This window comes from Balaenoptera borealis (assembly GCF_965194805.1).
Source record: "Balaenoptera borealis genome assembly, chromosome: 2".
NCBI classification, from domain to species: Eukaryota; Metazoa; Chordata; class Mammalia; order Artiodactyla; family Balaenopteridae; genus Balaenoptera; species Balaenoptera borealis.
This window is the reverse complement of record NC_138867.1, coordinates 65,086,888-65,114,456: the sequence shown is the minus strand read 5'-3', so window position 1 is coordinate 65,114,456 and position 27,569 is coordinate 65,086,888. Positions and strand designations below refer to the sequence as shown.

Genomic DNA, 27,569 nt, shown 5'->3' with positions numbered 1-27,569 from the left:
CCACTTCCTGCCCTTTCAAAAGGAGGAAAATTCCAGCTTACAGATAAAAACCAGATGCAGTTCTGTGAAACATGTGCAGATGTTCTTCCAGTGGAGGGATGACTAGAGACCATCTTAATTGCTTACTACCTGGGGAGGTAATCAGCTACCACAAGCCTGCAGGATCCATGTGTGTGAAAGCTCCTTCCAGCCTTCCTCTGGCCTGATGGGAGGGCAAAGGCACATTCTGGGGGCAGCCTTGCTACTCACTGTGAACACTGTTTTGGGACTGGACCAGTGACTGGCTAACCATGGTCCTTCAGAGGCTTTGCCAGCTGGCCAAACAGCCCGCATTTGCTGTATGTCTTTCTGGCTCCATCTCTGGGCACTTTTGGTTACTCACAGATTATGGGGCCTCTTCAAAAGGTCTTATTGGTTTGAGATTCCTGTCTGCTCCTCTGTTTTAAAAAGCCTGAAGCAATCAGTTGCAACCCCTGAAATATACCCTTACCCAGATCTTTCCCCTCCCACGTTTGCAAATGTGTGGAAAAATCACAATTGTCACAGAGACTGCTTAAGAGAAAGAATCAATGTTAGAGTTGAAGGCTGAAATCTCAGCATTGTAGCAACACAAACCGGAAGAGTGGGAACCACGGAGGGGAGATGTAATGATCACAGCCACAACTATGCATCATGCCTCCTCCTTCCCATCTTCACAGATCTCTAAGGATTCCTGAGGGAGTAGTTTTTATGTAGCCTGGAGGACAACCCAAGTCATCCCTTAGTCATCAACATGGCTTCTTTTTCCATAAGCTGTCAGGTGTACAAGATACTGAGGGAGCCCCATCCTATCTAGTTGAACTTTTACCTCATCAACGTCAGAACAGGTGATCCCATTTCCTGTGTAGCCCTCGGGGCAGGGCCCACAATGAAAGCCATCTCTGGTGTTGGTACATCGGACGCCACGGAAACACGGGTTGGAATTGCACCGGCGCACTGGGGGTGTCGGGGATGCTGGGAGCACGGGGGGCACCACAGTGTTGGGGGTTGGAGACTGAAAGCTGAGAGGACCTAGAGGAAAACCATCATCCACAGGCTTATAAACCACCAAGAAAACAGAGCTGATACAGAATCAAGTTTAGTTTCCCAGTGAACTTCTTTTCCCTTCCCTCCGCCTCTGTGCCAAACCTCCAGAAACCAGCGCCAGTGGAGCCTCACCCACCCAGGCCCGTCATCAGTCGGCATTTGCTGGTCCAACTCAGAATGCACCAGTTACTAGAAGAGCACTTACCGCAAGCCTGGCATTCAGCTATGGTGTTTCGCAAAAATGATGTTTCCTTGACCTTTAGAAATGGGAAGGGGAAAAAAAAAAGATGGAAAAGGAGTTCCTGATGTATAATCCAGGAGTGAAAGAATCCATGAGTAGCAAACTATTAAGCAGTACTTAAAGGAGTGTTAAAGGAGCTCTTGGTAGTTCCCACTCTGCATGGAGCCCTGGTGTGTTTATCACAGGCTGGTCCCCCATTTTCAGAGCCCCAGGGCAGCAGGCTGCACGGGGCCACTTGGGGTCAGGCTCCAGGTCCCCTCCCTGCCTCTGCAGGTCTGCAGCTCCATTAACTCCAACAAAGAGCTTCTCTGATTAGACTGGGCCTTCTCTGATGGTATGTCCTACTTGTTACCTGCTGTCTCAGAAGATCCTTCACCTCTCCCAGTAGCTGGTTTAGTTGTGACATCTGCCCCAAGAACTGCCGATTGAAGTCTCCTGTAGGAATAGCAGAAGGTAAGGAGCATTCAGTCAGTGACAGCTATTTCTACAGTGACTCAAAAACAAATGATTTCCCGGAGATCATCAAGACAAAGAACCTAAGATACAGGAATTTAATTTGGGGTAAAATTCATTTAATTCATCTAAAACATAATGATAATGATGCCACTGGGCTGGTTACTCCAAATTCCTATGAATTATACCAATAAAAGTGCAATGAAAATATTCCTTGCCCTGGACTTTGGCACAAGAGCCTCATCTCTGTAGGTACATGATCCTGTAGGGCTGCTCTGCCGACAGCCCACCTTTCTGGGATGGTACCCAGTCCAGCCGGGGGCCTGGGGGTTTGTGTTGATGGAGGCATGCAAACTGCCCAAGAGCCCACACCTGTGCTTGTGGCGGCCAGCGGCTCGCTCTGCTGCAGGAAGCAGTCTTGCAGGCTGGCCACCTGGAACAGCGAGCCTCTCACCGCCAACTTCAGCTCTTCCAAGGAGTCCTGGAAGAAATCGGATTCATACCACACATTGCTGATGTCATTCAAAAGCCAATGAGTTTGCAGATGCACACAATTTTCATCACAGAGTAGGCCTGAATACTTGGACTCTGACACTTTACATAATTTTGTGGTTTTGCATTTTTTCCTGAAGCCTGCCAGCCCTATCCTTTTGACTGATGCAAATATGGAAGAAACCAGTAGCTTAGGAGAGTGCTGGCATCCAGCGTGGTCTGAGAGTTCATGAAGGTGACTCGGAGAAGAGAAAAGGCAGTTTTCCTTCGTGGTAAACAAGCTCTTTTGTGGCAGGAGCCTCTTAAGAGTTGTCTGTTTATGGAGTTTAGACTGTAATGAATAAGACATTGACCCCAATTTTAAACACTATTGTTTTTAGGGTGTCTTGGATCCAGGTTTTAGCAAAGTCTCTGGTTTCCTTGGACTATGAGGATGAATAAACCGTATATTCTTTTTCTTTCTTTTTTATTGGGGTATAGTTGCTTTACAATGTTGTGTTAGTTTCTGCTGTACAGCAAAGTGAAGCAGCTATATGTATACATATATCCCCTCTGTTTTGGATTTCCTTCCCATTTAGGTCACCACAGAGCACTGAGTAGAGTTCCCTGTGCTATACAGTAGGTTCTCATTAGTTATCTATTTTATACATATTAGTGTATATATGTCAATCCCAATCTCCCAATTCATCCCCCCCCCCCCCGCCTTTCCCCTCTTGGTGTCCATACGTTTGTTCTCTACATCTGTGTCTATTTCTGCCTTGCAAACAGGTTCATCTGTACCATTTTTCTAGATTCCACATATATATGTTAATATACGATATTTGTTTTTCTCTTTCTGACTTACTTCATTCTGTATGACACTCTCTAGGTCCATCCAAGTCTCTACAAATGACCCAATTACATTCCTTTTTGTGGCTGAGTAATATTCCATTGTATATATGTACCACATATTCTTTATCCGTTCCTCTGTTGATGGACATTTAGGTTGCTTCCATGACCTGGCTATTGTAAATAGTGCTGCAATAAATACTGGGGTTCATGTGTCTTTTTGAATTATGGTTTTCTCAGGGTATATGCCCAGTAGTGGGATTGCTGGGTCATAGGGTAGTTCTATTTTTAGTTTTTTAAGGAACCTCCATACTGTTCTCCATAGTGGCTGTACCAATTTACATTCCCACCAACAGTACAAGAGGGTTCCCTTTTCTCCACACCCACTCCAGCATTTATTATTTGTAGACCTTTTGATGATGGCCATTCTGACCGGTGTGAGGCGATACCTCATTGTGGTTTTGATTTGCATTTCTCTAATAATTAGTGATATTAAACTGTATATTCTGTGATGTATATTTTCATATATTTTCACATTACTGGTTTATATCCATCATTCATTGTTAGTCATAGTCAATTTCCTCATCCCTTAATTTTGTAGCTTTTACTGTACACACTATTTTACATATGTATGATAGAAAATGTTTATGTTAACTGGCAACATAAAGTCATCATTCTTATTTAGAAATGAGCATGCTAAGGATTTTCAGAGGGACTCTGCTTTTTCATTTAGCTAAGTTAAGATGTATGCAACACGTGCTACATAACAGGTATTTTGTTGGAATCAGACCATAAGCTCTATGGAGGCAGAGCCATGACTGTTTGGTCTAATGCCTAGAATGTGCCTACTGACTGACTAATTGACTGACTGACTGACTGACTGGGAAGGTGACTATGAAGACAGAGCACTGTGGTCCTTGTTGATAGTCTAAGGAGGTAGAACTTTTGGACAAAATTCCAAAAAATTCCATCTATTTCTGATGACCTTGGTTTTTAGAAATGGACTTATTTGGTGGTGGAGACTAATTTCTGAAATGTCAGTGACACAATTTCTGACTGTCATTCTGACTATTTGGGCTACTCTGGGGATTCAGAAATAAAGTTTGGCATATCTCTCTATTAATTTTTTTCTCTCTCTATAAATCTACACTAAATATATATACAACTCTTTCTCCCTCTCTCTAAACTTGGATTTTAGCTTTCTTGAAACTTCTGCTTGAAAATGCTTCCTATGTTTCAAGCACAAATTCTAGTATCTGATTCATAGTTTTTACATTATTATCTAAAACTTCTCAGCATTCCTAGTTACAATGGAAATTACTGTTTACACCCTGCTTCTTTACACAAAGGGCTCAGAATAACTTGCTAAAAGCACATATAATTTAGTTAAAACATATAATAATGAAATAGAAGTGGAAAATAGTGATTGTAATATATAAAACAACAATATGGGCCACAGTGGATGAACGTAGTTATTGATTTTGGGATTGACTTCTGTATCAGATGAAATTCTGGAATGATGAGCAGTTACAGTAATAATTGGAAAAGACAAAGAATACTAGTTATTTATAGGAAACAAAGTATTTCCTAGCACAAATTTTTTTAAAATAAATTATTTTTTATATTTATTTTTGGCTGCCTTGGGTCTTCGTTGTTGCACACGGGCTTTTCTCTAGTTGCGGCAAGCAGGGGCTACTCTTCGTTGTGGTGCACGGGCTTTTCACTGTGGTGGCTTCTCTTGTTGTGGAGCACAGGCTCTAGGAGCACGGGCTTCAGTGGTTGTGGCACGTGGGCTCAGTAGTTGTGGCACATGGGATCTTCCCGGGCCAGGGCTCGAACCCATGTCTCCTGCATTGGCAGGCGGATTCTTAACCACTGCGCCACCAGGGAAGTCCCCCTAGTGCAAAATTCTAAGAGAAACATATGTGGCAATTTCTACAGTAGGTGCAATGATATGATGAAAAAAAATACCATCAACAGGGCATAAAACGGAAGACAGAAGTGATGTGATTTGTAAGGCCTCATGGAATTAAGTTGGCCATAAGGGTCTTTTTGTTAGGGATGCTCTAGTGAGGCCTGTGAAAAATGTTGTTCCTGGTGCTTGGCAATTTCCAATCATTCTTTTTTACTTTCATTAAAAATATAATAACAGGGGCTTCCCTGGTGGCGCAGTGGTTAAGAATCTGCCTGCCAATGCAGGGGACACGGGTTCGAGCCCTGGTCTGGGAAGATCCCACATGCCGCGGAGCAACTGGGCCCATGAGCCACAATTACTGAGCCTGTGCGTCTGGAGCCTGTGCTCCGCAACAAGAGAGGCCGCGATAGTGAGAGGCCCGTGCACCGCGATTAAGAGTGGCCCCCGCTTGCCACAACTAGAGAAAGCCCTCACACAGAAACGAAGACCCAACACAGCCATAAATAAATTTAAAAAAATATATATATATAATAACATTATAGAAAGATTACAAGTAGATCATCCTATTGCCCTAAGATAGTTTAAAAATTTTTGCTATTCTTTTTGCTATTCCTTTCCTGCTTTACAATTATATCCCCAAAGTCTCCACTTATCATCTAAAAGAGCAGCTCTCAATTTTGACTTCACGTTAGAATCAGTATTTTAAAAAATACTGATGCCGAGGCACCACCGCTATAGATTCTGATGTAACTTGTCTGGAGGGTGGGCCCTCTAGCAGTCAGTTTTTAAGTTCCACAGGTGTTTCTAACATGCAGCCAAAATTAGACCCACTCTTGACCTCAGCCCACTCTTCTGCATTCAGCAGAAGCTTCAGAAACTCATCTTTCCACTTTGGAGAATGGTTTGTGGGTTCTTACCTGTGCCTTCCTCTGGAAAGTCCTCAATTCAACAGCCTCAGGACTCTGGGCGAGGCCAGAAAAGGCTCTGGGGAGATTGTGAATGGAATCCACTTGCGAGCAGTCCACGTAGAGCTCTACAGAGCCAGCTCCCCGGTGCAGATTGGTCAGTCTCAGGAGGACCCTGTGCCGCCTGCCGTCGGCCAGCTGCAGGTTGTTGAAAACCACCAAATGAATCTTCCCATCATTCTTCAGGTAACGGAGGATGGCTAGAACCAAGCACGGGTCAGCGAATAATGAGATAAAGGGAAAGGGCGTGATTCTGTGCTGCACAGCCTCCAGGTGACAATGGCGAGGCTGGGTCATTGGAAAGACGCAAGTAAGTCAGCACCATAAATTTTCAACATTTTGTGTGCCAGGCATTTTTCTAGGCACTGGCCACCACTCTGTTGCTGAGAATGTTTTGTGCTCATGAAGAGAGACAATAAGTAGTAAATTTGAAAATAAACAGTATAATTTCAGATAATGATGAGTACAGTGAGCAAGTAGAACCCATCAAAAGTCAAGTAACATCCAAGCTCCTGAAGGCATGAATTCATTAATTTGCAAACATTTACTGAGCGCTACTACAGGGCTGGGTGCTGCCCTTTACTGCTGTAAACACTTAATTTCTCCTCACTGCAACCCTATGAAACTGGAATGACTACAGGTGAGGAAAGGGAAGATCAGATAAGCGAAGGAACTTGCTCAAGGACACAGTAAGTGACAGGACTAGAATTTGAAACTGAGTGTGGTTTATTCCATGACTAAAAGAATGCTAGGCCTGGATAGGCCTTTGGAAGGACTTCACGGGAGATCCACTACCTTACACAAAAAGACATTCCCAGTATTATGTTGAGTGAAAAAAAGGTTATGAGTCAGTACAGGTTCATTCCGAAAAAACTATGTAGGTATGTACATAGACGTATATACAGAAAATTAGAAGGAAATATTAATACGGTCATTGCTGGGCGCTTGGATGATGTGTTTTTTTCCTTTTCTTCATTTTCATTGCCTGATTTTTCTACAAGAAACACACATTACTTATGTAATACAAAAAAGTAAAAGAAATAATGAATTCCACATATAAACCCAGAGTGTGCTACAGTCAGTCTGTATGATTCATAACAAGTAACTGGGACCATCTTTCCTCAGATACCTCTTCTGTGAAGTGTAAATGCCAACTTGGTGCTGCCCCATGGAGTAGCCAGCCAGGAATATCTGTTTATGTTGCAATATTGCCAGAAAAAATAATCCCTACTATGAAATTTTAAAGATGTTTTTGAAGACTTCCTCCAAACACATTAGACTTTCTAGGTTGACTTCCCCACCCTTCTAAACCCTGACTAGATTTGCTTTCCCATTTGACCATGGTTGGAGGGGGCCAGTTGCCATCAGGGTCTGTGGTGTAGAGAGATGCCCTGAGGAGTCAGGAGATCTTCTCTCGTGCTCATGTGGTCGCCGCCACTTGCTTACCAAGAGAGAAGAATTGGTAAGACCTGACAGAACAGACTGGTTAGAAGGCCTTTCTATGGCTGTAGTACATTACTACGTTTCCTGAAGCAAAGTATTGGTAAGACTTAAGTAAATGTGGTATGAGGAGAAAGAAAACAGACGTGAGTAGAAATTCTTGAAGTATTTTAAACATGGGATACAACAGAGTTTTTTTACCCCTTTATTTAATATTGTTGAGAATTTATAATAGTAATAGCATGGCTGGAAATTGGAGGCATAAGGTACACAAAAGAGGGGGAAAATGAAACCAAATATATGCACTAATTCAATATTTTAAGACGTCTATTTCTTTACTTTTTTGAATAGTTTTGCAAATCCCTGGCGTTTTTACAGGCCAGTGAAAACACCACTTGGACTACCAGACTTCAACCAGGTCATAGACACATATACTCAGGATCTCCTCATTTTCATTATGGCCACAACCTCTGTTCCTCATAGTAACAGTTTAAGAGGATACACAGAGCAGCTTAAAACAAATACCCTTGGTCTTTCTCCCCTGGGATTTCTGTGGGATTCAAAGGAAACATATTTTCATGGGCCTCTTGCCTGCTTTTAGCAGGCCTTCCAGGCCATGTGCGCCATGATTTATTTTCATAACTGAATCGCTAAGTTTAATTTTATAAATAGTACCTAGTGGAGTACGTTATATATAACAGGTACACATTAATGTTGTGAATATAAACTTCCAATGAATAATTAAATGATTGCCTTGAAAGCTTTTCACATATAAATTTAAAAGTTTAGAGAGTAGCAATTTAACATCTATTGCAGGCAGCCAAACCTGCCATTGTGTTCATGCTGTCATTTAAGGGCACGCTATACTTCTGCCTTGCTTTGTGTTGCAGTGCAGCACTGAAATGACAAATTCCTCATGCTTCTAGATCTTGTGACAAGAGCAAGAGGAAAAGAAGAATTATGGAAACTTCCATCTTCACAAGGTCTGTTAGCAGAAAATTATCAAGTGCTTTGACATTTACCATTCTTCATACTTGATCCAATAATTTTCATTTTGCTTATGGCTTCCATTTTTTCATTTTTCTTTTTTATTGCAAACTCCTTACTTCAGTGCTTCTATACTTAATCTTCAGAGCAGTAAGACTACCCCAGAGGGTCGGCAGGCACCTGCTCAGAAAACTCAGCATTTTCCCATCAGTCACAATGAGTCTAGAAACAGCCTCAACAACCCAGGAGCCTGCGGCCTGGGAGATTCCCTGACCTTCTCCAGAAGCAGCACCACTGGAGGGGAGAGAGCAGACATGGTTCCCTTCCTCTCTCTGGTTCCCCTTTCCCAGTGCTCACCTTGCCCAATCTTAGCCCAACATATACACAGAGCAGAGGGGAGCAAAACAGAGGGGAAAATACAAGTGAGCCAGTAAGACATCACTTCTGCCTCCAGAAGGAGTGAAAAGTCAGGCCTGGAAGCCGGAAGGAGCAGTCTTCTCCTGGCTCCAGCCCACTTCTGCCCCTTAGCACCCCAGGGAGCAAGGCACTCAGGAAAACCGTCACTGGGTACAGCTCTGCTTCTTCAGCTGAGGCACATTCCATTCTCTTGCTTGCTTCTCACTGAAACAAGTTTGCTTGGAGATTTCAGCCTTGTTCTCTCTCAGGGCGAGTACCAAGAACTCCTCTGATTAGAACTGAAGGCTGCAGGTCTTCAAACGGTGTTTCTGCCTCTACCTTGTTCTATCTCTGGGTTTCTCTGCCAGATTCCTTACTTACCTTCCTGCTGAGGGTCTCTTGCTATGCAGTTTTTCTGGACTGAAAGCTTGAGATTCTTACAGGACTGTTTTGATCAAATGATTGCCTTTTCAATGCAACACACAAGCGAGCCAATGGAATCATTCATTAGCTCCCTAGCGGTCCCTAATTAATATGTAACTTATCCCAGGACTGGCCCAACCTTCCTGCCACCTTCCATTCTGCTGATCACCAGCCAAGCTGAACGACCAGTTCTAACAACCCATTTTCACCCCTCTCTAGCTTTCTCCAGCCTCCCTCATCCTTTTCTTTCTGTGCGAATGTTCTCCTCTCCATTCTTCTCCTTCCTGCTCCATCATTGCTACAAATCTGAAGCCAAGATCCAGCTCAAATGCACCAGACTCCCTCTAGTCTTCCATCTTCCCCAGGGTTGGAAGTTACTGCCTCATTCATGTTCCCTAACACTTTCTCGGTGCTTTGCTAGGTATACTTTTTCAGGACTCAGGTTCCAGTCATGGCTCGGATATTAAATCCCTATGTGACCCTGGGCCTGAAGTGTCCACTTCTTAAACTATTAAAAGGAGTCAATAAAAGCTGTCCTTCCTATTTCATTTTGTTTTCAGTGGTGGTCAAATAACAAAATGCAAAAATATAAGCTGCTATACAAATGTAGGTACTAGTATATTTGTTTATTTCTCATCTTTTCTACTAAAGCATAAACTCTTGGGACAAGCAGTCTATTTCTTACTAATTTTCCCATACACCACAGCATCTGAGAACACCAAATATAACTATCTGTTGAATGAAAAAATAGATAAAATAGAGTATTCATGTATCTACTCTGATTTTTTTTAATCCACAATCTTATTAAAAATGTGGGGAGCAGTTTCTATTAGTTTACTTACATAAATCTTTTCCTTCTAAACGTAGCATCTTTGTGTACTTGAGAGTTTGGAGCCTCATTTTATGGCTGCATTTCCATGTCTGGGCACCAGCCTGACAGAGGAGTCATGCAGCCTGGCCTGATTAAAACCATCTCAGTGACTGGCGGGGGATGAAGATGAAGAAGCAAACCCAAGCAATGAAGATTTGAAATATTGCTATCTTGGGAAAAGTTTCAAAAGGTGCTTTTTGAAAAGTGGACGGACTTGGTAGTCAAAAATATTATGATGTGTTGAATATCAAAGCTATGGAGCAGGCTGCCAGCTTTAAAGAACTGGAAATGATAATATTTTGTCTGCTTGGGCAAAGAAATTCAGAGTGACCTGGCCTGCAGGCAGCAAACTCAGCAAGGTATTCCGGGCTTTCTGCTTTGCTTGGCAAATGGCTTTGCTCTGTGGCCCTTTTAAATATATGATGAAAGTAATTGCTGTTAACCTTTCCTCTTCTTCTCCAAATAACTGTACATTAAAAAAAGACTTCTTGCCATTAATGTCTCTTGTGACGGATATTCTTGTTTGCCTTGACTCATTAATCTTTATGCCCTATACGCTAAGGTCTTTGTAACTTTAGTGCTTTGGAAATACATAAAAGGTAAATCATCAAACTGCTTTTCCTAAAAGTACTCTGGGTGACTCCCAGGTGTGATAAATGCAGTATGTGTGTTTTGAAATTTTTTTGTAGCAGTTTAAACCAATGTAAAGTTTACAGAATACACATACACACACACACACACACACACACACACACACACACACACGGAGCAAAGAAACATCCAGTGAAAGGAAGCACAGCAGTTATATTGAACATCTGCAAAAGGCTTTATATTTTGCTAAGTTATGAGGCATCACTGTAAACAACTATCTGGTAGGTAACAAAGTTGTAAATGTGCACAGAATCCCAAGGTCACCTTATAGGAGAGAGGTGCAAAGCAACTTCTTAAATGCCCATGGAATGCTCTCTAGCCTTAGTAGAGCCACAGAATATTAGCATTATAAGTCATCCAGCTTAATATCTCACTTCACAAATCCCTTCAGTAAAAGTGCAGTCTCTACCAGCACATTTCCAGTAACAAAGAACTTTACTTTGCAGAAAAACCCATTTCACTTTTGGATTGCTCCCCAAGATTTTCCTAATTCAGAGCCAATATGTGTTTCCTCCAACTTCTACCAGTGTGTCCTAATTTTACTCTTCAGAACTATAGACAGATATAATCTTATCCTCAATCAAAATGATATTCTTCAAATATTTTAAGGCAACTTTCATCTCTCTCACGTCTTCTGTCTGGCTCCTTGATTTCTCCAGTTCCTTTAATTTTTTGACTTGTGATGTGGTAAAAAAAATGGGATCCAGAGGGATGCTGGCTTGGTGACTCTCCTCAAGGTAATCTCTGACTTGACAGTGTCCCTGTGAAATGTGCTCACAACTAGACACAGTATTCTAGATGTGGCTGGACAATTAAGTGTACAGTGGGACTATCAGTGCCCTTGATCTGGCCACACGTATGTATTAATGAAGCCTAAAATTTAAAAAGCTTTTAAAAAAGTTGCATCACTGTATCTGTTCATTCATTCATTCATTCAGCAAACATTTTTGAGCAACTACTAAGTGCCAGGCACTGTGCTCAACATTGCTTGGTTCTTAACGTTGTTGACTAGAATGCTTAGGATGGGTCTTCCACATCCTGGGTGTCTACAATTTACTTTTCATTCCTAGAGGACGGATTTACATTTATTATTGTTAAATTTAATCTGATGGTGGCCTATTGTGTGTCAGCCAGGTAGGACCCTGTAAATCTTGATAATGGCCTCTGACATGTTCAACTGTTTTTTCCAGCTTTGTGCCAACTGCAAACATGTTAAGATACTATGTTTCCACCTAAGTCACTGATATGTTGAAAAGTTCAATGCCCAAGACAGAGTCTTGTCAAAAACCACTAGATACTTTGCTATAAGGCAATTTACCAACTCCTAACAGTACTATTTATCTAGCTTATTCTTTTTTTATATTATTCAGAAAGGTATAATGAGTGACTTCATAAAATTCATTAAAAAGTTTGGCAGGATTTATTTTTAGTAAACCTATTTGCCTTCAAATAATCCCAGCTTTCTTTTCCAGGAAATCCCAAAATGCATGAATAATAGTACAACCCTCTGAAGGTTTGTCCTAAAGTTCACGAAAATTCTTTCCACTTTCTGTATATCGTCATTTTAAAACTGAGTTCATTCAAGGGTACCTCATAAGAGTACTGTGAAAGTTAAAAGGGAAAATGAGCGTTGAGCCTTTAGCACGGCCCTGGTTCATTGTAACGGCTCCATAAATAAATATTATTATAAGTGTTTGAGGCACCTCATTTTTTCCCCTTCATTATTTGGTTTAGAATTCTAACTTTTTTTTTTTTTGGCCGCTCCACACAGCTTGCGAGATCTTAGTTCCCCCGTCACGGACTGAACCCGGGCCCTTGGCAGTGAAAGCTCAGAGTCCTAACCACTGGACCGCCAGGGAATTCCAGAATTCTAACTTTTAAACTCTTCCATCTCTTTCCAGCTGTATCTCTCATTAGCTTGCACGTTTCAGAACAACTACTCTGAACCACTTGACTTCTCCTATCATAGGCTGAGGAGCCTGACTCTTTCCAGTCATTACTGCTAATTCTTGGAGTTCCCTTCATTTCCACAGCATCAAGTTGTTTTCCTGTGGCTCTCAAATTAAGACCAAAGAAGCGGTCCTCTCATGCTTTTTCTGAAAGGTGAAGCTTTCATTAACGTAAGCCAAGAGTTCACCAACTCATCATTTTTGGAAGACAGTTGCCTAAATAATAGAAAGGTGTCTCTGTCTCTCACTATCTATCTAATCTATCTAATATAGTAACCTGAAGTTTTTATTGAGCTTCAGAGTCTAAGTTATTATACTTTATGTAAGTCAGTTCTTGCAATCAACCTGGGAGGTAGCTATTATCATCCCCACTTTAGAGATAGTAAGTCGATGCTCAGTGGGATTCAGAGATGTATTCATGGTGACACAGTTCCTGAGACTTTTAATTGTGACTCAAACTCAGTATACTAACTGGAGAGTTGTCTCTATGCCAGATTCAAGAAAATCACCAACCATATCTTCTACCCAGCTAGGTGGTTTCTATAGAATGCTTATTTCTATACCACTGTATTATTAATAATCTGATAGAGCATTTCTATCAGAAATACTATCTGTATTCCTTCTACATCCTCAACCAAATGGTCTTCAACATTCATTCATTCAAAAAGTGATTCCAAGCCAGACCTACTGTGGGACATTGTATACATCTAGAATTTCCACAACAATGTCTTTTTTTTTTTTTTTTTTTTAAACAAAGCTACTCTTCTCAGCCTCCATTTATTCTATCCAGTCTCTTCATGAGCCACTTCTATGTACAGGGCACTGCGCTACGTGCTGCAGTATACACAAAGGTGAGTTAAGGGATGCTCAGTCCTTGCCTTAGGGGAGCTTATAACCTACTGGAGAAAAGACCTCTAAGTAATTCAAATACAAGGCAAGCGAAGAGTAGCACCTTCTGTGGAGGTACAAAGTCATATAAAGAAAGGTGTCGGGAGGAGCTGGAGATGTGTCTTACGTGTGTAGGATTTCAGTAACTTGAGATGGTGCAGGGCATGCACCAGGGGAAGCAGAGGGCAAGAGCAAAAGGACAGAGAAGGAGCGACAGCGTGGGTGCGTCCAGGGAACAGCAGTTAGTCCACCCGGCTGAAGCACAGGCTGCACGGACAGTTGGAAGGACAGATAAACTGGAAAGGCTCGTTGGGAGTCAGGCAATAGAAAGACCTAAATGCCCAGCCTGGGCAATTGCACCTTATTCAGTTTGGGATCGGAAGCCACTACAGGTCTCTGCAGTCAGGCATAACTAGATCCAAGTTATGCTTTGCAAACAGTAATGAGGCGACCATGGTAGGATGACTTGGAGAGTGAGAGGGTAGAAACAGAAAGCTCAGTGGCAAACTCATTCTTTGCAGTCTTCATGGAATACACTTTAGTTTCTCGTAGGAGCTCGCCAAAGGCCCAGACAACCAAATCCTCTCTTCGATTCCATCTGTGCAGTCACCCTCTCCCAAACCATAACCTTTAATAGAGGGAAAGATGTGTCTTATTTCCTACTCTGGTGTTTTAAGTCACGAGAGATACATCTTGATTTCTTGTTTCGCTGTTTTCCATGCAAAGCAACAAAAGACAAGATCAGCTGAGCCTTGTCAGTTGAATAATGGACTGGGGTTCACCTTCCAGGAAGATGCTTTCCCCCCACCCTCCACAAATCATGGCAGGTGTGCATGGCCCCCTGAACGGTCAGGTCACTGAAGATGGTCTCTTGCTCTCTGTAACTCCCCTGCTCGACCAGTCCCTGCTTCACCTACTCGCTACTCACATGAACGTGCTTGCCTCCTGCTTCGGCAAGTGCTTATTCTAATCCTTAGGCCAGAATGCCTCCACCTGCTAGTTTATTAAAGGGAAACTTCTGCCCTCATGATGGTGGTTAACCTGAGGGGCTGTAAGGGATGTACCCCAGCTGCCGGTTTCCCTGGTAACTGATGAGCCAACCTGACGTCAATTCCCCCATACATGGTAGCCTCCTTCTCCCCCGAGTAGCAAAGATCGCTGCCATGTCCTGCCTGCTGTCTGGTCTATACAGTGGGATGTCGCTCCAGGACCTTTTGCTGCAGACATGTAAGATCCCCTGTCCAATAAACTGTTGATGTCTCTGTCACTGTTCTGGGCTCTTCTTTTGGTCTCGAGGCTGGGCAACAAGACTTGCAGGCCTGCAGGGTGCAGCCCAGCACCACCACTGAACACCTCAATGGGGAGTCACAAACACATGTTGCATCTTTTTCTGGACCTGATGGACCCAGTGACTTCTCTTTCTGTTCCAGTCACAATGGGCTCCTGCTCCTTCCTAGAACTTTCCGATTCACCAGGGATGGCAAATCTCTGTCCTTTTTCCTATTGCTCCAGGGAATCTCCTCTGTGTCAAATTCTTCAACTCTAATACTGTTATAAATCCCTCTTTGTTTTCTGAGAATTGTCATCTCTGGATTCTTTTACGACTCCTTTTAAAAAATACTTTTTCTAAGAGCTTTTTACCTCTTCTAGTAGGTTGGCAGGTGGAAAGGTGTTCAATCCTTTCCTCTTTTTTTCTCCTTTAACATGGAGATCAGCTGGTATTAACAGCTGACTCACATGACTGGTGATTCTTCAAAGGAAACGCACTTAACAACCCCCTTCCCTATCCATCTACCTGCCCATGTATCTAGCATTACCCCGGCCTCTATAGAGTGAACAGAAAGAATCAGCTGGGGGGAAGTTGCTTGTTTTTCCACAATGGCCAATTTAGAAATAGAGGGTGAGATTCAGAGAGAGTTAAATCTAGAAGCAGAGTTTTTGGCTCTATAGCGGGCCTTTTAGCCACTAAGCTGAGTGAGCTAAAAGAAAAACCTTCCAGTGCATCTAAAATAATTTAGTGAGAAGCTACTGCCCTTTAGATGAAGAAGGGTGGCGTTTATAGATGATAAACTGAGTAGCTGGGTTCTTAGACAATGAGCTGTTCCTTCAAGAGATGTGAGGCAAAATGGGGTTGTGAGAACCAAGGCAGAGAGATGGGTGAAATTACCTCCCATCAGGGCTGAAGGCGGGGCAAAGGGAGCAGGAATGGTTGAAACATCTGCTAAATCATGAACCATGTCCCCAACTCCCTTCACTGTCTGAAACTGCACCTCAGCCCCTGAGAGGCCGTGAGGAACAGACAGAGAAAGCAGACTTGTGAGTGAGATGGAAGGAGGGAGGGAGGATATTGGAACTTGACATAAAAGGAGGGGTCAAAAGCCCATTCGTTCTTGCTTTTAACTCCATAGTCCTGTGAACTCTAAGAATTAGGAATTTCTTTCAGCTCCCAACACCTGCAGCTTTAAGTGTTCAATCACAATTAGAATCTCAGAGAGTCTGAAGCACTAGAAGTATCTACCTTGTAGAGCAAACTGAAATAAAAAAATCTCGCCGGAAGGACGAGTCCTCCTTTTTTAAAAGCATGAGGCAGCATGGACACGTATCTGTCGCATTCCTCAATAAGCAGGAACAGGTGTTGTCCCCAGGGCACGGGTGGAAGAGAAGGAGATGAAAAAATAGTGACCTTTTTCCTTGGAAGTCATTTCTTAGTACATGTAGGAACTCAATTTGACAGTGAAACATTTGACAGCAGAGGGAACAAACAAGTGACAGACCTGTGTAAATTGGCACAAAACAGGTAGAAAAGAGAGCTGTTCATTTTGTTCTACCGCTGAGATATATTCTATCAAGTTCGGGAGGTGCTTGCAGAGCTAGGAGTTAGGTCTGCTAAGCCACATGCTTCTAAGGGAGCACAAGAATGGTGTGAGTGGCTATTACAGGCTGAATGTGTGTGTTCCCCTCAAATTCATATGTTGAAGCCCGAACCCTCAATATGGTGGTATTAGGAAGTGGGCCTTTGGGAGGTAATTAGGTTTAGATTAGGTCATGAGGGTGGGACCCCCATGACAGCATTAGTGTCCTTACAGGAAAAGGAAGACAGAGCTCACTCTCTCTCTCTGCACCAGCACACACTGAGGAAAGACCATATGAGGACACAGTGAGAAGGTGGCTGTCTAGAGCCAGGCTCTCATCAGGAACCAAATCTGCTGGCACCTTGACCTTGGACTTACCAGCCTCCAGTACTGTGGGAAATAAACATCTGTTGCTTAAGTCACCCAGTCTATGGTATTTGTTATAGCAGCTCAAGCTGACTAACAGAGTGGCCAAACTGTCCTGGGTCCTGTTCCTTCCAGAACTGGATCCAGAATAACACGAGGATCGGACAATGTCAAAGGGCATTTTTGCCGCAAGCTATTCTTCCTTCTTTCTCCCGATATCAACTCACCCTCCCTATACGGGTAAATGCACAATCAGAGGAATTTGGTATTGAAAACTGAAATCAATGGTGGATGGAACCATCTGAAGGAAAGTAGACCCCAAATCCTGGAATAGGCAGAGAGGATTTTTAAGAAAATAATTTCTATAAATCTCCTTACCTTTGTTCAAGCGTCCCATCACAGTAAACTCAAAATACTTGCTGTTGTCAGCTGAAGAGTAAAGGCCGAAGATGGTGGCTGAACTTTTGGTCTGCAGCTTGAAGGTGGAGATCACATAGAGCTCTTTCAGGGTGGGGTCTGTCAGGACTGGCTGCAGGACACCTGGGTTCAGCCTCTGGCTGGCGGATGGGAGAAGGTCAAAGACTGCGGAGAATGGGGAGAAAGGAACAATCAGTGAAAGGTTTAACTTTGGGGCAAACACGTTTTTTGAGGGGAGACAATCTGACAGTAAGCTATGAAGTGAACTGATATTGTAATCATTTTTCCACATTGTCAAACACGCCAGTTCTTCCTCATCACTCTTACGGTGGCTGGACATTTGAACCAGAAGAAATAGAGCACAGTATTCATCACAAGTTTATAGCCCCCAAGAGAAGACAAAATTTGCAAACCCAAAATTGCGTTTTGGCTGAAGAAGTGGCTCTGAAAATTCCCACTAGGGAGAGGCTAGTATAAAGGCTAAAAGCGGGGCTTCCCTGGTGACACAGTGGTTGAGAATCTGCCTGCTAATGCAGGGGACATGGGTTCGAGCCCTGGTCTGGGAAGATCCCACATGTCGCGGAGCAACTGGGCCCGTGAGCCACAACTACCGAGCCTGCGCGTCTGGAGCCTGTGCCCCGCAACGGGAGGGGCCGCGATAGTGAAAGGCCCGCGCACCTTGATGAAGAGTGGCCCCCGCTTGCCGCAACTAGAGAAGCCCCTCGCACGAAACGAAGACCCAACACAGCCAAAAATAAATAAATAAAGTAGTTATAAAGGCTAAAAGCCTTTATATTAAAGGCTTAACGTATAAGGTGGGGGGGGACGCAGGTAACAGCATCCAAATCATTGTTTTTCTTATGGCCCCTAGTAGTGAATTTCTGCCTTGGGGTCTCTCATGTGCCTCTTGGACCGGAGCCAATTGTCTTTTCCTGGTCAGTGATAAGTGACACAGGGAATATGCAGCAGAAAGCAGGGGTATGGTAGGAGATACACTGTCAACAAAACAGTTTGCTACCTTTGTGAGACCTAAGTGTTCCCTTTGTGCATTTACAGTGCCCCAGTGTTTCTCTGTGAAGAAATCCCGATGTGGAAACAAAACAAAACCATACAACGTGGTTTCTATTTCTTGATTGTGACCTCACTGATAGAGTTGGTCTACAAAAACTAGAACCTGCATTTATATTTGTGTAAGTTGCTTTTGATCGAGTCAGCAGCACCTTCTCTCAAACTTTATGAAAGCTATGAGAGAGTATGTCCAGTTAATTTAAAAGGCAAAGGTCAAATTTGGGTAATACGCACTAGAAGTTACTTAGTATTTTTCTTGGTTTATGCAAATATCGTTTGCACAATTCCATAGCCTGCAGGAACTTCAGGCTCCAGAGCTGTCTGCTGGATGCAATAATCTGGTTACTAAAAAGGGTCATAGTATCCGTAATTTATAAAGAGCTCTTACAAATCAATAAAATAAGCATCCTAATAGAAAAATGGGTAAATAACATGAAAAGGCAATTTACAGAAAAAGAGTTACAATGGCAAATAAGTATATATATATGTGTTCATATGCTTAACTAATGATGAAGGAATTGCTGACTTAAACAACGAGGTATTATTTTCACCATCAAATTGGAAAAACAATAAATACAATAATACCCAACTGTTGGTGAGGATTCAGTAAAGTGGGTGCTCATATACTGGTGGGTAAGATTTAAACTGGTATAAACACTTTGAAGCCAGTTTAAATAACAATATCAAAGGCCCTAAGACACATATGCTCTTTGATTTAGCATTGCTACAAAAGGAATTTATCTTAAGAAAATAATGGATGACATGGTAATTTATTTAGGAGATTCACCACCAGTGTTAATTCTAGAATTTCTATTTAGGAAGGAGTTATGTGAAAATCTAATTGGAAGAGGTGGGAAACCTGAACCTTTGCTGGCCCAGCACTTTGTCTCTTCTTAACAGAGACAGAAAGGCTTGACAGAGATTACAGGAATTTCAGCCCTCCAAAGCCATCCTGTGGCACTGCAAATGTTCAACAAATTATTTTTAGTATAAAAACACTGGAAACAACTAAGTGTCCTACATTAGAGCCCTGGATAAATAAATTTTGGTCCACCCAAAAAGAGAAATACTATATATTAAATTACTATATATTAAAAAGGGTAATGCAGCTGAATACTTAGATACGGGAAAAAGCTCATGATATATTAAGTGGAGACAGATGATAAAATTACATGTATAACATGACCCCATTTGAAATATGTATTTGCCCAGAAAAAGATTTGAAAAACAATACGACAAAATGCTAACAAGAATAGTAGCTATCTCTGGGTTGAATAATTATACATTTTAAATTTCATTTGCTTTTACTTATCCAATTTTCTTTTTCTTTTTTTTTCTTACAATGAACAGGTGTTGCTTTCGTAAGAAAAAAAGTTATAAAACAAACAGGCAAAAGCCTAGTTATTTATGAATGTCTACTCCTTTTAAAAGACGATCTGTCTTCAGATTGGATCTGTATTGTTTCTTTCATGTGTATCAAGAACCTTATACAATAATGATTTTAATACTAGCAGTGCTGGAAAGCAGAATATCTATTATGTTCTTTCTAGCATCCCACATTCCCCAAACATGAGGACTGCTGCCCACTGTACTTCAAAAGAGGCATAGAATTTTTAAATTTCCAGAGAACTGGAAACTTTACATTTCCACCAGTGGGAGCAAAGGGAAATAAGGCAATATATTTAAAAGTTCCATTCAGGACAAGACATCTTCAGGAAAGAGATGTGTGTTTAAAAGTATGGGAACTGCATGCAAAACTAAACTCTTGGTATTCCTGATTTTTGCTTTGACCAGGATTACTTCATAATTCAGCTGAAACTAAATTTACCGCATTTCAATCTGTATGGTTCCTCTAATCCACTGGCTTCACTCTCAAGAGGCCAAGTTGGGATTAGTTAGTAATGAGTTTGGAGAATGTTTTGAAAAGGAAATGAGTCACCACAAATTTCTACTAATGTTATTACGCTTTAGTAATAGCGCCAGGATCTAAGCACAACCTTCTAGTGTTACAGGTGAAATTACTGCTACCAATGAGCCCAACCATCACTGTATGAAAATCGAATACTTACCAATAAGACTAGCAAGGCAGCTCAGAGGAAAAAGGAGATAAGCAAATTATTCAGCTGAGCTGATAATTGCAAACTAATCAACTCAATAAAGAATCTATCAGAAACTTGACTTAATCAGATCGCCTACAGCAATTAAATTAACCAGATAATTTAGGTATAGCCTGATTTCAAGTCTCCATAAAACAGGCAGCTCTGTCCAAGGAGAAGCAAAATCCATACCTGCAACACACCATGAAGTTGTGTGTTCAAATGTCAAGAATTCATATAACACAAAATATTATACCCATGAATTCAAACCTGTTAAATAATGTTTGCAATAAGAAAACTTTTGAACTGTGTCAAAAAGCTTCCTTTCTGACACCAAAAGCAAAGGCAACAAAAGCAAAAGTAAACAAGTGGAACTACATCAAACTAAAAAGCTTCTGCACAGCAAAGGAAACCAATGAAATGAAAAGGCAACCTATGGAATGGGAGAAGACATCTGCAAATCACATCTCTGAAAAGGGGTTAATATCCAAAATATATAAAAAACTCATACAACTCAATAGTAAGAACAAACAAAAAATCACAACCAAACATATTTAAAAGTGGGCAGAAAATCTGAATAAACATTTTTCCAAAGGAGATAGACAGATGGCCAACATATACATGAAAAGATGCCCAACATCACTAATCATGAGGGAAATGCAAATCAAAACCACAATGAGATATCACCTCACACCAGTTAGAATGGCTATTAGCAAAAAGACAGGAAACAGCAAGTGTTGGTGAGGAGGTGGGAAAAAGGGAACCCTTGTACACCATTGGTGGGAATGTAAGTTGGGGCAGCTACTATGGAAAACAGTATGAAGGTTCCTCAAAAAATTAAAAACAGAACTACCTTATATGATCCAGCAATCCCACTCCTGGGTATTTAGCCAAAGAAAACAAAACCATTAACTCTGAAAGATATATGGAGTTATTCATCACAGCACTATTTACAATAGCCAAGATATGAAAACAACCTGTGTCCATCAACGGATAAATGAATAAAGAAAATGTGATACACACACACAATAGAATATTATTTAGTCATAAAAAGGAAGGAAATCTTGCCATTTATGACAATACGGATGGATTTTGAGGGCATTATGTAAGTGTAATTAAGACAAAGACAAATACTGTATGGTCTCACTTATATGTGGAATCTTAAAAACAAAAACAAACAAACAAGAAAGGACAAGCTCATAGACACAGAGAACAGACTGATGGTTGCCAGAAGTGGGGTAGTAGTGGTGGGGGTGAAATGGGTGAAGGACGTCAAAAGGTACAAGCTTCCAGTTATAAAATAAATAAGCCATGGGGATGTAATGTACAGCGTGGTGACTACAGTTAATAGTACTGTATTGCACATTTGAAAGTTGCTAAGAGAATAGATCTTAAAAGTTCTCATCACAAGAAAAAAATCGGTAGTCACCTGCGGCAATGGATGTTAACTGGACTTATTGTGGTGATCATTTTGCAATGTATACAATTATCAAATCATTATGTTGTACACCTGAAACTAATATAACATTATATGCCAATTATACATTAATTTTTAAAAAAGGCTTCCTTTCTTACCTTCCTAGAAGCAAGGTCACAATGAATAAATACTATAAAGTACAGCATTTTAAACATTTCAACCCAAACTAAAAGCAGTTCAGTACTCCCTGAAAACACAATTCTGGTTACCTGGTCTGGAATCAAAATGAGTTATCTGGTGAAATGCAAAGTTTAAATGGGTAATTACTGCAGTGGGAGGGGAAGGGAATGGAGAGCACCAGCACAGGCATTCTTCATGCTGCCTTCCTAGAATTAGCAATTTTTACTTCAAGTTGCGTGTCTCTTCCAGCTTTATTTTCTTAGTAAAAATTAACCCCAGGCATCAATTCAAACAGATGAAGGTCATCACTGGATAGCCAGTTAAAGCCCTAAGATGTTTTCTTGCTTAAATAATTTCTTCCTTTTGGTCTTTCCAAAATTCTGTTTAAGCTTAAGTGCTTTCTGCCCAACAGTTCTTTTCACCCCATCTCACAAAGGGGTTTGAAGACTGATCATCCAGGTGGCTTTTCAAATTATTAATCAACTTATTAACCTCTTTGTAGAGAAAGACCCATTTCTCAGCCTTCCAGTTCAATTTACCTCCAGAATCAAGAGACCAAGCCAACTCCCAAAGGAGGCTTTGGGGACCCAGCGAAGTTGGAGCAGAAAAAGGCAAGTGGCAGGGCAATACAGCAATACTGCACCTTTCTTGGGGATATCAGCCTCAGACCACCTGGGCGGAACATCGCTCCTGCCGCGTCGAAGGATTTAGGATGCTGGGCTGAGTGGAGGGCCGGCCAGAGAGAGCCGCGGGGACGAAATTCGGATTTCACCCTACTTCAAACAGGACGTGTTCGAGGTCTAGGGCCGCGCCGTAAGCTTGGAAACCCCACGTCTTTGCCTAGACTGAAAATAGGTTTTGCATCCCCCAAACTATTGTACAGGGAATTGGTCTCATCGCTGGATAATCTAATCTCCGAAAATTCTAATCTTTAATTATCGTTTCCAATCACAATAAAAAACAGAGAGGTGCCGAGCGAGGCCCCAGGAGCCAGGGGCCGAGCCGCGCGCGGAGCTGGTCCCTCCGTTCGCCCAAGTGGAGCGCGGGACGGCGGACTCCGTGACCGAGGGACCCTGGCCCGTGGCTCCCGCCCCGGCTCGCTCCCACTTACCCTGGGGGGTGGTCTGGGCGCCGGACCCCAGCCACGGCTGCAGGGCCAGGTGCAGCAGGAGCAAGGCGGCTCCGCGCGGGGTCAGCATGCTGGCTCTTTCGGCTCCCCGCGGGCGCTCGGGACTCACGGCTCCGCGGGCCCTGCCTGGGAGTGCGGACGGCGCGCGGCCCCTCGGTCGGGCTTCCCGCGCGCAGCGCAGGTGAGGCGAGCGCGGCGTCCGGGCTGCCGTCGGGGGCGGTGCTCGCGTCCTGGCGCCGCGGAGCTGAGTGCGCTGGCGGCGGGGTAGGGCGCTTTATGGTCGGTCTGGCTGGCCGGGGTGGGGGAGGGCCGAGGCCTGGGCGGCCTACTTGGCTGGGATCCCCTTTGGCCGGGAAGTATGGGGGCGGCCGGAGCGGGGAGCGTGGGCGGCAGAGAGAGAGAGGCGTGAGCTTCGGTACTGGGGATGGGAAGGAGCCCTGGGCCGACCCGGTCCTGGGTGGGTGGGCGTAGTCGCCGGGCCCGGACGGACGAGGGGGTTAGGAGGACGCGAAGGGCGAGGATGGGCAGTCGGGGGGCTGGTGAGAAAGTGAGGACACGCAGGACAGAGAAGAAGGACAAGAGCGGGGCAAAGGAGGAAGAAAGTGACACTGACCCGCTAGCTTTGGGCACCATCCATCCCCCACCTCTTCTTTTCTAAACAGAAGAACATCGTTTTGTCAGGCTCTTAACGCCCATCTTGGGTTCCCTTCCCAACGAGCCCTGAAGGCTCTCCGGGAACTTCTGCCTCCTAAGGTGGTCCGGAGAACAACTGGTTTCTTTTATTTCTTCAGTCTTTTCTCGAATACTTCAAATGATGAATATTTTCCCCATCAAGTTTTGAGACGTGAACGGTGAATGTTTCAAAGTTTTTGAGTTTTTAATGGAAATAAAACACATCTCAAGGAATCCATCCAGACAGAACCATTTATAGGATGGTAGTGTTTTATGGAGAATTTTTCAGTCCGGTTTCCAAACACTCTGCCCACTTCTGTTCCGCCCTCCCAAAAGATTCCAAGTGACAGTTTAAAGCTATGGGAGTAGGACCTAAAAGAGAGGGAAGGAACATAAGGAGTTAGTCTTCCTCCTAGGCAAAGCCCCCTAAAAATAATGTGGATTAATTAGAGGAAAAAATATTTCAGAACAATGGCAAACTTTTCCCTCTTAAACAATCTTGACTAATGGAGAAAATCCAGCAAAGTATTTATATCCCTATCTTTAAGTCTCAAAGAATTCCATTTCAAAGTTTAAGAAGCTATCTGCCATAAGCTGGAAGATTAACTCATCATCTTATTCCCAAACTGTGCTAGAATAACCCCTCACCAATTATGATTCCATTTACAGCTAATGACCTGAAAATTTGTGAGCTATATTCAGAGCTCCTTTCTATTTGAGGTCTAACATAGTTCTAATCCAGGCTTCATTTAATGCCACATTACACTAAGTCTCTGTATGGAGTGGGTCACCATATGTCTACATATAAGAGAGCACTGAAGAGACAAAGGGCACATGTTTCCAGCAATGTGACTGTACACTAGTGAGATGGATTAGACTAGAGAATCTTCAAGTGACTAAACGGTGTCCTCAGGAGTGGCCTGGGTTGGAGGGAGCTCCAGGCTCCCAACTTCTGCTTTAAGCACAATGGCTTTGCTTGTATATGTTTTATGCAACGGACTTCAGAGTAAGTAGGACTAAGTTATTTGGAAGGCAGATACCATTTTTTTTAAAGTCATCTTTGTTTAGTCATCTTTGCCAGGCATCCCCAAATCCTAGCAAATTCCCAGCAAAATAGCTTGCACAGCTAGGCACACAATAAATTTTGGTTGAAACTGGATGACTACTAAGTGTAACTGAGCAACAAAAGAATCAAATGACTTTCTGCTAGCCTAATAGAACTTATGATTTAGTTTTTAAAGAGACTGCATTTTTATGAGGCTATTCTTTGGGGAATCTCAGTCAGCTTTTTCTTCATGTTCTCAGAATCAAGAGGAAATTTGATTACAATAAAATTCATTAAATTGGCTGTGAAATATATGGTAAAGGAGGTGAAAGAGTTAATCTGTGTCTTTTCTGTGCCACCTCATTAAAATATCTGTTGTTAACACTTACACTGAATTTTAATTTATTTTAATAATGTACTAATTTATTTAAATGTTCCCCCATATCAGACTGAGCTCTTTTTTTAACACTATCTCATTTATTTTCATAGTCCTAATTCCAAGTACAGTGCTGGCACTTGATAGTAAGTAGCTCATTGAATTGACTTTCCTTCTCTTGGTACTGTAAAGCAGGATAAGAGGTTGTGATATGTTAGTAATCCATTTGTGCCGTAGATTGCAAAAATGGCCCCAAAGCTTCACTGTTCTCTATATATCTTTTGCTTTCCAGCTGTAACTCTAGGCTTGGCCGTGTAGTTTTCTTGGTCAATAAGAATTTAGCAAAACTCCTACAAGCAGAAGTAAAAAACATACGTGTGTGATTGGACTTGCTTGCTCTTCCACCTCTGCCTTTGCCATGATACTGTGGCTGTGCTAGCCTGTTGGAGGATGAGACATGGAGCACAGCCGAGTCACCACAGTCACCCTAAGCAAAGCCAGCTGAGATCTGCTCACAGCTGACTCACACAGGTGAATAGGTTCAGGCAAGATCAGCAGAGCTGTCTTGTTGACTCCAGCCACGAGAGCAACAAACGTTTATTTTTTTTTAATGTATTTATTTAATAAATGTATGTATGTATTTATTTATTTAGTTTTGGCTGCATTGGGTCTTTGCTGCTGCACGCGGGCTTTCTCTAGTTGCGGCGAGCAGGGGCTACTCTTCGTTGCGGTGTGGGGGCTTCTCATCGCGGTGGCTTCTCTCGTTGCAGAGCATGGGCTTCAGTAGTTGTGGCTCGTGGGCTCTAGAGCGCAGGCTCAGTAGTTGTGGTGCACAGGCTTAGTTGCTCCGTGGCATGTGGGATCTTCCCGGACCGGGGATCGAACTCATGTCCCCTGCATTGGCAGGCGGATTCTTAACCACTGCACCACCAGGGAAGTCCCTATTTATTTATTTTAAACATTTATATTTGTATGCCATTAAGATTTGGGGGTTGTTTACCATGTTTACTATCGTAACATTACGATCTTATTGTAGCAACTGATATACTAGGTTCCGTTCCATTTCTGATTATTGTTAACACAGAGTATGCCCCATTTTTGATGTTTGCTGACAGATTTCAAGCTTCAGCACTCCCCTTCCTCTTGGTCCCACATCTGAGCAACTTGATAAGAAAGCCTGGGTGCTCCTTCCTTTGGTGCTGTGCAAGCCCTGCATCATGCGTGGGAACACTCTCCCCAGCCCCACCCCCTAATCATCATGAACACCCCAAAGCCAGCCTCCTTCCCCTGCTCTCTCAAGCCATCTGCAGACCAGCTTGGGAGCCCATCCTGCTCTCACCAGAAAGCCTCCCTATGTGAGTAATAAACCTTTTCAAACTCTTTTGCAGCTGGGCGTGGGGATACCCATCCTGCTTATGCTCCTCCTGTTCTTCAGAAGTGGGAGAAGTTACTCGTATTACACGCTGCTATTTGGCACAGCTAAGTAGAAGCTTTATACATATTTGTTAATTGATATTTGAATAAAGCTATCATTAGTTATGTCAGGTTTTCCACTTGAATTTCTTTTTTAACGTCTTTATTGGAGTATAATTTCTTTACACTGGTGTGTTAGTTTCTGCTTTATAACAAAGTGAATCACCTATAAATATACATATATCCACATATGTCCTCCCTCTTCCGTCTCCCTCCCACCCTCCCTATTCCACCCCTCTAGGTGGTCACAAAGCACCAAGCTGATCTCCCTGTGCTATGTGGCTGCTTCCCACTAGCTATCTATTTTACATTTGGTAGTGTATATATGTCCACGCTGCTCTCTCACTTCATCCCAGCTTACCCTTCCCCCTCCCCATGTCCTCAAGTCCATTCTCTACATCTGCGTCTTTACTCCTGTCCTGCCCCTAGGTTCTTCAGAACCTTTTTTTTTTTTCTTAGATTCCATGTATATGTGTTAGCATACAGTGTTTGTTTTTCTCTTTCTGACTTACTTCACTATGTATGACAGACTCTAGGTCCATCCACCTTACTACAAATAACTCAATTTCTTTTCTTTTTATGGCTGAGTAATATTCCATTGTATATATTGTGCCAGATCTTCTTTATCCATTCATCTGTCGATGGACACTTAGGTTGCTTCCATGTCCTGGCTATTGTAAAGAGAGCTGCAATGAACTTTGTGGTACATGACCCTTTTTGAATTATGGTTTCTCAGGGTATATTCCCAGTAGTGGGATTGCTGGGTCGTATGGTAGTTCTATTTTTGGTCTTTTAAGGAACCTCCATACTGTTCTCCATAGTGGCTGTATCAATTTACATTCCCACCAACAGTGCAAGAGGGTTCCCTTTTCTCCACACCCTCTCCAGCATTTATTGTTTGTAGATTTTCTGAT

General features: G+C 42.6%; 1 protein-coding gene across 1 annotated transcript in view; it reads right to left on the bottom strand.

Annotated features, from left to right (window-relative positions):
* The window catches only part of THBS4 (thrombospondin 4), a 50,208-nt gene extending 26,896 nt beyond the window's left edge, over positions 1 to 23,312 (bottom strand). The window contains exons 1-7 of the mRNA XM_082375966.1: positions 23,072 to 23,312; positions 17,161 to 17,364; positions 5,912 to 6,159; positions 2,132 to 2,240; positions 1,659 to 1,741; positions 1,271 to 1,322; positions 848 to 1,050 (exon numbers count right to left, since the gene is read on the bottom strand). Of these exons, the coding sequence (XP_082232092.1) occupies positions 848 to 1,050; positions 1,271 to 1,322; positions 1,659 to 1,741; positions 2,132 to 2,240; positions 5,912 to 6,159; positions 17,161 to 17,364; positions 23,072 to 23,159 (987 nt within the window). The 5' untranslated portion in view covers positions 23,160 to 23,312. The remainder of the gene's footprint in view (positions 1 to 847; positions 1,051 to 1,270; positions 1,323 to 1,658; positions 1,742 to 2,131; positions 2,241 to 5,911; positions 6,160 to 17,160; positions 17,365 to 23,071) is intronic.
* Positions 23,313 to 27,569: the final 4,257 nt, after the last annotated feature.